Source organism: Strongyloides ratti, assembly GCF_001040885.1.
Source record: "Strongyloides ratti genome assembly S_ratti_ED321, chromosome : X".
Lineage (NCBI taxonomy): Eukaryota > Metazoa > Nematoda > Chromadorea > Rhabditida > Strongyloididae > Strongyloides > Strongyloides ratti.
In genome coordinates, this window is record NC_037309.1 from 2,930,359 (window position 1) to 2,942,506 (window position 12,148).

At 18.3% G+C, this 12,148-nt stretch overlaps 3 protein-coding genes across 3 annotated transcripts; all 3 read right to left on the reverse strand.

Annotated features, from left to right (window-relative positions):
• Positions 1-3,224: 3,224 nt before the first annotated feature.
• On the reverse strand, positions 3,225-5,443 carry SRAE_X000061700 (Acetylcholinesterase; the record flags this gene model as incomplete). Its single annotated transcript, XM_024644982.1, has 3 exons — positions 3,225-3,228; positions 3,637-5,300; positions 5,342-5,443. The coding sequence occupies 3 exons, from the start codon at positions 5,441-5,443 to the stop codon at positions 3,225-3,227; spliced, it is 1,770 nt and encodes a 589-aa protein (XP_024510486.1).
• Positions 5,444-6,895: 1,452 nt separating this feature from the next.
• Positions 6,896-8,299, reverse strand: SRAE_X000061800 (Poly-glutamine tract binding protein 1; the record flags this gene model as incomplete). Its single annotated transcript, XM_024644983.1, has 3 exons — positions 6,896-7,010; positions 7,371-7,665; positions 7,750-8,299. 3 exons carry the CDS (start codon positions 8,297-8,299, stop codon positions 6,896-6,898), a joined length of 960 nt encoding a protein of 319 aa, XP_024510487.1.
• Positions 8,300-8,375: 76 nt separating this feature from the next.
• SRAE_X000061900 (Poly-glutamine tract binding protein 1) lies at positions 8,376-8,774 on the reverse strand (the record flags this gene model as incomplete). Its single annotated transcript, XM_024644984.1, has 1 exon — positions 8,376-8,774. The coding sequence occupies one exon, from the start codon at positions 8,772-8,774 to the stop codon at positions 8,376-8,378; it is 399 nt and encodes a 132-aa protein (XP_024510488.1).
• Between the last annotated feature and the right edge of the window lie 3,374 nt (positions 8,775-12,148).

A 12,148-nucleotide genomic window follows, 5' to 3' on the forward strand; every position in this document is an offset into this window, starting at 1 on the left:
TATACTACATTTACTACATATGAAACTTTATCTAATTGAAAAACCTTTAAAATAGAAATTCTATAATACTTTGGTAAAAAAGAAGATATAAATATTTATTAATCATGAAAAAAGTATACAAATATTTATAACTATTTTTATTGTAGAAAAGTATTTAGAACTAATTTTTTAAAAAAGTTAGATTGTTTTTTGAAAATATTTGATAAATTTGTTGGTATGTTTTTAGAATAAATGCTTATTAAAAAATAAGGCATCCATGATGAAACGGGAAATAATTATACATTTTTCTTTACAGTTAGTAACATAAATATCTTAAAAATGTTACATAAAATTAATTTTATAATTATTGGCACTAAAGATGCAAAAAATTTCAAGTTAAAAAAAGTATATCAGTCAATAACTTAATATGTACATATTAAAAATTCAAAGATCTATATTAAAAAAGATAAAATTAATAATGATACAAAAATAACTAAACGAATGCTTTATAAAAAAAATTAATATTGAAAAAAAATAAAATCTTAAAATCATAAAAACATACGATAAATAAAACTCTTTATGACATTCATAAAATTTTCTAGCTAAATTAAAATTTAAAATTTTATTATTATTTAGTGTATTCCTGGTATATAAAGCAGAAAATTTTTTGATAATAAATATATTTCTAGCGAAAGCTTTTATGAGAAAAAAAAAACACTTTTAATAATTTTTATTATAATGTAAAATATTTAATTAAAAAAAAGTATACTGAAAAAGTAAACTTACCATTTTTAGTGATAGTAAAGACATTCTATTGACATCTATTGTTTTATAATAAATGCAAATATTTTTTGAAGCAGTTGGAGCAAAATTAATAATATCAAATACAATATGTTTTGATAAACTAACCAGAATTAAGGATTTGTTCATAAATCTGTATAGTAAATTACCCTTAAAATTTTGAACAAATAACATTTTATCTAATGAATTTAAAGGATACCATGAAACACTTTAATCATTAAAAGCTTTACAATTACAGAATATTTTTATTTTGATGTATTTTTTTATAATAAAAAACAGAATATAGTTATATTTATACTACTTTTACCTTCATAATTTTTTTTATAATAAAATTATCAGTGATTAAAGTAGTAAATTTAAATTGGAAACTTTTTTTTCTACATTTAAATTAATTATTCTTCTTGTTTTAATTACTCTAAAATTAATTTTATGTAAAATTTATGATGTTAATTTATTATTAAATGTAAAGTAATAGTTGAAACTATTTATATCCTTTTATCTATCTTCAATAAATTTTTTACCAACATTTAATTCTATTAAAAACTTTTTAGTATATTTGTTAAAATTTTTTAAAATTAAATGCATTTTTGGTAAAAATAAATACCAAATACTCTTTTCAATAGTATTTGTATTTTAAATATATAAATTATATTCTTTCATAATAAATAATTAAATAGAATGTAAAACTTTATAGATAGTTGAAATTTTAGCAATCGCAATTATATCATTGTGAAAATATTTGATTGCAAAACAATTAAATTGATTATAAATAAATTATAAATATCTTAGTATGCATCGTAGTACAAAATAAAAGACAAAAAAATTGTTAAATGATGAATATCTGTTAGATTTTGAAAATTATAATAAAAAAAACGTAGTTGTATTTTATATAATATTATAATATTTCACTAATAAACAATTGTTATCATCTTATATTTTTTTTTAATAATTATAATTAAATCAAGGGTAGTTTTAACTATTATATTATATTTTAACAATGACTTGTTTTAAATTAATAAAAGTATAATGAATGGTTTTTTCTGTATTCATTTTTCTAATTCAAAATATAAAAAAATATATTTAGATAAATTAAACCTTGCGTTATTAAAACGAAAAACATTATCAATAAATAAATTATGTATCAATTTATCTCTTTTTTTATTTTCGATTTGTTTATTTAAATTTTAATTTGCATCTCTAGGATATTATATAGTTTCATATACAATTAATTTCTTTGTATGGTCTAATGCAAAATTTTAAATTTCAGTTTTTTTAAAAAATAATAATAATAAAAATTTATAAATTCTTTATCATCACTATGATAATAATATGAATACTTTTTATTTTCCCAAAATAAATTCTTCTATATATATAAAATAATCTAGTAAATTGTTTCATACTTTTTTTTTTAGTTTTTCTAAAACTGTTAAAACAGATATAAGATTAATTGTTGATATTATAAAAAACATTTACAAAAGAAATAAATTTTTGTTTGACATAATAAATTTATTCATTTAAAATATATTCAAGAAAAAAAAATATTTATTGTATTAGTTATTTAAAATATAAAAATTATTTTTAATATTACTCAATTATCTTTTTCAAGTGTTTAGAAGTTTAAATATAACATAACAACAAAATTAATTACAAGTTTGATTTAATTTTACAAAAAATTAATATTTAAATGCAGTAAAAAAACATTATGTAATAAATAAATGAATGTTATACTAAAAAAAAATAAACTTATTTTTTTGACGATTTTTTATAACTTATTGACTTCTAAAATAAATAATTATAATTTTTTAAATCTATAAAATTTTTTTTATATTTTGATTTTGTTTTTTTAAGAGCAAACTTTCTTTAATTCATTAATTTTTTTTTTAATTCATGCAATAAGAAAATTAAAAATTACATTATTTGTATTTAATTTAATAATTATAAATATTTTCTTTATATTTTAAGTATTTTTTTATTTTCTAATAAATATTTCTTTAATGCAAAATTAATATAGTTTTTTTTTTTTTTTAATTTAACTTATATCACAATTTCATTAATAAGTTTTTTTCTTGCTTAATAATGACGAATTTCTGATTATATTGAAAATGACAATAAACATTTTTATTTAGTGATGATTTATAAATATTGGTCTCAATCGTTATTAAAAAATATAAAATTAAGTTTAACTAAAGATGTTAACAGAAACACATGGTATTTTACGTATAATTACCGCAGAGTATCATTATTTCAGTTAGTATTGTCTGGTGTGGTATTCTTTTTAAACTTATATACTAATAAATTTATTAAACATTTTTTTGTTAGTTTATCTGTTAAATCCTTAATAACATGATCATTTCTATATTTATAACATTTTTTTCTTTTCATTTTATATCTAATTAGATGAAATTTAAAATTGATTTTTTGTGCATATTTTTGAGAAATAAACTTTAACTAAAATTATTCATAAATTTAAAAAAAAATTTATTACGATATTTTTTAGTATAAAATATTTAAAATATACAATAAAATTAACATAGTTTGCTAATATTAATCTAACAAACCATATATTTTGTTCTATAAAAATTTCTTTAGATAAAATTTTAAAACAAAATATTCTTTATTTTATGATATTAAAAAACCTTTTACTTTTGACAAAAAACAAACAAATAGTAAGCAAAAAATTATTTTAAGTTAATAAAAAAAACAATTAAAAAAATATTTTTTAAATAATTAAAAAAAAAAAGTTAATTAACAATTAGAAAAAAAAAATCTATATAAAATTGTTTTTACGTGAAAAGCATTAAAATGCAGAATATATACTGCTTTTAAATTATATTTGAAACACTTTTAAATACTCACTTTGGTGATTTATTTTGTGCCATTTTCAACATATTTGAAAGGGCAGTCCGTAGAATGGATTGAACAAGTATCTTATAAAATTCAGTACATGTAGGTGGTGTTACATTTGTATAAGGTGGTGTTTTTCCTGGTTGTCCTAATTCTCCATTAAATACAAGAGCTTTAGATTCAGTAGCATTTAATTTATTCCATACCGATGTTGTATTACCATAAGTTGTAAAATTACCTATTGCCCACATTACATTTTCTGAATACTTTTTTTCACGTTCTAAAATACTTGTATTATATTTTTCAGGATGTCTAAATGGAATACCAAATATATCAATTAAATCATCTCCATGCATTGCACCAGTCCATTCTGGCCAGGGATTAATTGGTGATCGTCTATTATATTCATAAAAATAAGTGTTATGTTTAGAAAAATTTGCATATGTTATTGCAAATCTAGAAAGTTCACAATCAAAAATAAAATCAGATAAAATTCTAATTGATCGGTTAGTATATGTGCTAGCAGACTTGTTGTAAATTGTTTTTAAATTATCAGTTTCTGTTTGATTAAAATTTAATATTTTTCCTCCAAATTTAACTAGATTTTCAAAGTTTGTAATATTCATTTCACATTTATTATCAGAATGATTAGCAGGTTTTTGTGGATAAAAATAACAACCAAACTGACTATTATTTGTGAAACCAGTTGCCATAAAAAATGTTGCTTCATCAGCTGTTCTTCCAAACATTAAATCAACATCTTTATTAAACAATATCTTATGATAGTTATATGTTATACTTCCATTGAAAAAAACTGTATCGTTATTAATAGGCATAAAAGGAAATGGTGTTGGCATTTGACCAGGAGCACTAACATTTCTTGCAGCATCTAACAATTCTGCTATAGTTTTATTACGTAAACATTCTACAATTTGTGTGTTGGTTTTTGATGTATCATTTATGCTACTACTGCAATTTAACAATACTGAAACATTTCTAGTATTTGTGTCTGCTATCTCTCTTGAAACTGTAGTCATAAAATGTGTTATAGTACCAGAACTCATTATTCCTCTTTTAAAAAGTGGTTTACTATTATTGGAAAATAAATGAGCTGCTACTGAAGATGCCCCAGTACCTGTTCCAAAAATAGTTACTTTTGTTTTATCACCACCAAAACTCTCAATTGTTCTATTAATCCATTTTAATACCATTTGTTGATCTAATAATCCCATGTTACCTTCTATTCCATCTTTACCTTTTAAATAAGCAAAACCAAAAAATCCTAGTCTAAAGTTTGGTACAACAACTATTGACTTTGTTTTTAAAGCAAGAACACTTCCATTAAATTTATCAGCACTACCAGTTCTTACTGTCCAACTACCACCATGGAAAAAAACTATAACTGACATATTTTTTTCATCTTTTGGAACCCACATGTTTAATTTAAGACAACTTTCATTAGTGTCATCTGGATTTGATGCATCATATCCGTCAAAACCCATTGTTCTAATAATTTGTGGACATCCTGATGTTTTATGTACAGCATACAAAGTAAAATTTTTATTATTAAAATGATCTTTTTCTAATTCATATGGTGGTTTGAATCTATTAAGTATAGTTGGAGATTGTGCATATGGGACTCCTAAATATTCTGTCACTTTTTCACCTAATAATGTCTGAAAAAAATTATTAATAATCTAAAAAAATAGTAACTCACATAATTAAACCCAACAATTTCTCCAAAATATGTTTTTATTCCATTTCCGTTCCAACACGTTGCAAGATTGATTAAAAATATTAAAAAATTAGACAATTTCATTATTAAAAAATGATTTTTTTTGTGAAATATTTTATTTTGCTCTTGTTTTTATATTAAAATTTATTTACTTTACAGTCACATCTTTTTGAATTATTTTTATCAAATTAACTTGTTAAATGGAATAACATTTAATATTTACTTATTAAAAGATCTTTAAAACTTTATCAAGCAAAAAAAATTTCTGAAAATTAATTTGCATATTATAAATTTTAAATATTATAATAATTGTATAATTTAATTAATATGAAAAAATTGTTAATTTCCTTTTTCTATTTAAAGTTTTTACTATTAAAACTATAAAAAAAACATAAAGCATACATAAACCAAATTTTTTTGATTAAAATATTATCAAAATTAAAGTTAATGTATAATGAAATTTATGTAATACTAAAATTTTATAATTTCAAGAACTAGCTATTCTAAAAACCAAAATTTAAAAACTTTTTATAATTTTGTACGTTGTAGTCAAAAAATATTTTAATTTTAAGATAAGTTTAAGAAATGAAAATAATAAGTAATTAAAAGTATTTGTGAAATATTTATCTATAAACAACTTATAAATATTATTTTTATTTTTTCAGCTTTAACTTTTCCAATTTTGTAAAATTATTTTTCCAATGTTTTTTAAATACTAGTTTCTTTTTATATATAAAGCACTATTAATGTTATTTAATTTAAAAATTTAAAAATATTGATTATGATTAATTTAAAAATCTTATATTTAAATCATATTTTCTAATATTTTATGTTTTTAATTTAAATTCTTGCTACATAGTTATCAGTGCTCATAAATTGTAATATAAAAGATTTTTTAATGATTTAAAGTGCTGATTTATTATAATAAAATTAAAAATTATTTTTCTAATAATTTTTAGAATCAATAATCTAAGATTAAATTAATATTTATTAAATATTATAATTTTACTGTTTAATTGTTATATTATTTCTTATTTATATATAAATTAAAAATGAAAACATATTTGATAAATTTTTTTTAAAAACAAATGATTTAAGCATAGATTAACAATTAAATTTTAAAACAATTTTCAATTTCTATAATATTACCATCCTTTATATAAAATTGAACATTTAAATAAAACAAAGTAGTATTGTTAGAATATTTTTTTGTGACATGAAACTTTTTTAAGACAAAACAATATTTAAAGATAAGTAAAAAGGTTTACTAAAACAAATAATAATATTTTTTGCTTATTGAAGGATAGTAGTAACAACATAACTTATGAATAAAATTATTAAATAATGCCTATATGCTGATAATAACATACCTGTCAAAAAAAGTATTATCTGTTATTATTTAAAGATGTGTAGATATTCTAATAATAAGAATATCTTTTTGATTTATATTATTATTATTATTATTACCACAATCAACTAACAATAGTGTACAATTTTCATTATCAGGTGTTACAATTTCTCTTAAAAGTTTCATATTCATAAATGACTTTTATCATTACTACAAAATGTTCTTGTATTAATACCATCATATCTAAGAATAGTTGTAGCATAACTTAAATTTATATCTGTTGTAATAAATGTTACTTGATAACTAGATTGATATTATCCTTATCCATAATTGTCATTGAAATCTTAATCTGGATTATTTTGATTTATTGACTCATATGCTTTTTTTATATGTTAATACACCAAATGAATTTGTTCTTTCTTTACGTAATAATTCTACAGAGACAAAATTAATACTATTAACACCAGCACACTCAACTTGTATATTACCAACATATTTTTTATTTCTTAATTGATATAATGTTTTCTTTTTTTATATTTATTGATATATAGACAATATAAAAATCCAAATATAATTATTAAACCAGTAGTACAAAGTATAATAAAAAATATTGTTATTAATAAATTAAAATCAATTTTTTTAATTAATCCTGATATTTTATACATAAAAGTATATGAATGTAATGATATAGTTGTTGTTACAGTTGTATATATTGTTAAAGCAGTACAATTATAATTGCCTGAATCTTTACTTTCAAGATTATAAATAATTAATTTACTATCAACACCATAATTTTTATCAATTTGAATAACATTAAACCTTTTACTTGGTCTATTAGTGATAATATTTTCACCATTAAATGTCCATATAATATCACCAGGTTTTGGATATCCATGAAATTCACATGATAATGTTGCAATTGATTCATGATTAACAAATACTGTATCATTTGCACGTACTTAAAAATCACTTTCAATAAATAAATTATGTGAAAGTATTACTGGTTTAAAATCATTATTTGTAGCTACACACTCATATTCACCTGTTTGCCACTTTTTTACATTTTTAATTGTAAAATTTGAACCTTCATGTATTATTTGTTCATCACCAGATTTTCTCCAATATATTCTATGTTTTGGATTACCATGTGTTTCACAATAAAATTCTGCCATTTCATTTTGATTAACAATTTTTACTTGTGATGAACTTATAAATTTAGGCTCATATTTAACATTTAATAATATTTTATTAGAACCAGATCCTAATGCATTATTTACACGACATGTAAAACGTGAATTATGATCATCTGGTATTAGATGTTCAATATATAAAACTTTTTTTGTTGCTTTTTTAAGAAGTCCATTATTATGATACCATGTATATTTACCACTATGTTCTGGTTTTGAATTAACATTACATATAAGTCTAACTTCATCACCTTGTTTTAAAGTATCATTATCACTATCAATTGTAACTTGTACTTGTGGTTTATATAAAATATTTATTGTTACTGATGATAATGTTTGATGATTTAAAGATGGATAGAAATTAATATTTTTTAATTTTATATTATCAAATTTTGAATCAATCATTCTATTAACATTATCATAAATAATAACATATTTAATTTTTGTGTACTTGACCAGAGTGTATTGGTAAAGATGAATTTCAAAAATATTTATCATATATTACATCTAGTATATCATTACCAATCCATGAAAGAATATTATCTAATGTACCAGATTTTATTATTGCCAAATATATTTTAGGTGTTAGATGAGTTTTTAATACATAACATATTTCTTCTATTGGAACACTTTTTTTTGCAAAAATAAAATCACCATTTTTATGTTTTTTTCCATGACTTTGTTTATCGAAAATTCCATAATCTTCTGGTAATTTAAGAACTTCTAAATAAGCTGGTTTAGTTTTTTCAAAATTATTATTATTTTTTGATGATGTAACTTGACATTCATAAAAACCATAATCCCATCCTGTAACATTTGTTATCTCCAAATCATACACCCCTTTCATTGGACTTCCAACCATTCTAAATTGTGAAAACATTGGAAGATCTCTTTCTGTTCCTAAACCAAAACCTTCAAAAAGTCATTGAACTGTTCCCTCCTATTATTATTAATTAAAAATAATAATAATTAATAAAAAATATATATATATATATATATATATACTTACTTGATTTTCAACATGACATTTTAAAATAACTGTATCACCAACATAGGCAGTAGTATAAACGGGCCCTTCAACAAATCTGTGTATTTTGTTTTGTGAATATAAATCTTTACCTGTAACATTAATTACAAATAAAATTAATATTTAAAAAAATGATAAATTTCATTTTCTTAATTTTATTCATTTTTTTAATAATTCAAAGTTAATATTATTATAAGCTATTGTTACTATAAAACCAATCTATAAATAACAAAAAAAAATTTTTAAACAAAATAGTAATATTAAGAAAACAATAAAAAAAGATAAAGTTTGCAAAAAAACAGTTTTTGCAAGTTGTAAAATCAAATTGAATGTTATATTCTGCTCAAGTATATAAATCATACTTTTACAAACAAATTTTCATTGATATAACAAATTTATTTTAACATTATATATATTATAATAAAAATACTGCGAATAAAAGAAATAAAAATTAAAAATTTATTCTATTTATTGTGATAACGCTTGTGAATAGTATCAAAAATAATAAATGAAATGAAATTTAAAGGTTCTTTTTATCATAATCATAACTAAAAAAAGATGTAGAAATATAATTATAATTTTATATTTATAATTAAATTATTTAATATCTATATTACAAATAAAATTTAAAACAAATCTATTTTTTGTTGTTTTGAAAAAAATTTAATACGTTATATTTTAAATTTAAAATTTCTATTTAAATGATAATTAATTTTAACACTTTTATATTGGAAAATTTTTATTATCAAATGTTAGACTTTCTATTTAAGAAAACTTTTGTGTATCAATATTTTAATGTCTTGTTATTTCTTAAAAAAAATATAAAAAATAAATTAACTGGTTTTGTAAAATTACAATATTTTAAAATGATAATATTAATGTAAATATTTATATAAAATATTTTGATTAATTATAATATAACATTTATTTTTACTATTTAAATAAAAATTTTATTTTTTTTATAAGAAAAAAATATATAAAAAAAAGAAAAAAATTTAAAAAATATATATTATGTTTTCGAATTAAATAAAATAAAAATAATAGATAATAAAATAACGAGTAATCAATATTTCCTTATATATTTATTATCAAAAATATAAAAACCAAATATATTATAACTGAGAATTTTTGTTAAAATAAATTTTTTTTGTAATTTAGATAAACATACAAAGTGTTAGAAGTTAATTTATTATATAATAATGTTATCTCAACACTTTAAAAGTTATGATTAATAATTTTATTTTTCATTAACTGGTTATCCCCATTTAAATTAATTTCCATTATAAAACTTTAATTACATAATCAAGAAATATCACATCATTACATTATTATTTACTATTTTAGAATAATAAGAAGAAATACTTTAAAAATTTAAATAAAAAAAATTTATAGCATATAATTGTTAAATATTATAATTAAAATAATTTCAAAAATATTTTTATAAGTAGTATTATATTACAAATTATCAATTAAATTTTTTTCTCTTTTTTTTAATAACCGCGGTTTTTTTATTCATGTATTTTACTTTAAATTTAATGTAATAATAGAATACATAAATAATATTATTAGACAAAGAAGTATAGAAACAATTAAATATAATAAAATAGAAAAAAAACGTAATGAAATAAGATAGCCCTTGTATAATTATCCAATATTGTTTAGAAATTATATTATTTTGATTATTATTTTTAATATAAATTAAATAATAAAAAAAAATCTTTAAAAATTAATTTTTTAGAACAAAAAAATAATAGATATTGTATTGAAGATAATTCTTATAGCTATTGTCTTAATAATATAAAAATGATCATTATTAAAATGATAAGATATTTAAAAGAAAGACAAATGAATAAAATATTTTTATCAAAAAAGATTATATGTTCAGGAATATCTTAATAGATAACGCATCATTTACCACCAGAAGGAAATATTAATAGATACTTTTAAAAGAGTTACTTATCACATATAATAATTTAATTAAAATATTAAAGAATAATCATTGTTATTGATAAATTACCTGATAATGTTTAACCTTTTAATATTTAAGATATAAGAAAACTTTTCTCCTATAATATAGTTAGAGAAAATATAATTGTTAAATTTATAATATGTCCAAAATTTATCTTTTAATTAATTAATATATTTCAATATAAATTATATTTAAAATGAGTTAAAAAGATAACAATTTAGTTAGTTATATTATCATTTAAGAATTTATAAATATATATATTTGCAATTTTTTAAAACATCTTTATAATAAACCTATTTATTCAAAATATAATTAAAAAGATAAATTAATAGTTCATTAAAAAAAAATATATATTAAACATTAGGTAAAATGAGATAATAAACAGTAATAGGAATAAAAATTAATAACTTTAAATTTTTAATAATAAAAAAAATGAAATTTATAGCTTTTAATTATTATTTTAATTTTTATATATTATATATGTATATATTATTAGAACAAAATATATTATAGTTTTTTGAAAGTTATTTTATATAATAAAATATTCATTTTATAAAAAAAGAAATTGATTGTTTTATATATTTAGCTTTTTTAAAACATTTTAAATGTTTACAATATATAAAAAGTTACTCGCTATTTTAAATATTAAAAGATAACTTATGATAAGTATATTTAAAAAAAGATATTTTTCTAACTTTACCTGATTAAATGATTTAGTTTAATAAAATTTTTGATACTAATTTTGGCCAATAGATAAAATAATTTTCAATAATTTTTAGTTAAAATATTTAAAGTTTTCTTTTATTTTAAAATATATTATTAAATTATATATATATAAATGATTTTAACACTCTTTTTTAAAAGTAAATAAAAAGGCGTTATTTAAATTTTTTGACAGAGATATAATTTTATAACATATAAATGAACTTAAGTTTGTATAAATAATTTTTTTAATACCACATTAATAATATTATAATCATTCTCTTTCTAATTATATTTATCATAAAAAAACAATAAATTCTATGATAGGAAAAAAATATATATTACTCTTTACAAAAAAATTTATAGTTTATTTTTGCAAATGCTTTTAACAATTATAATAATCATAGTTGTTTAAATTAACTATTATTCTCAATTAATACTTACTGCATTTATCAATTACAAAACCAAAATATTTATTAACTAATAAGAACCACAAAAAAATTGTTTAAGAATAAAAGATAATTAATAATGTATATTATCATATGAAATTCAATTG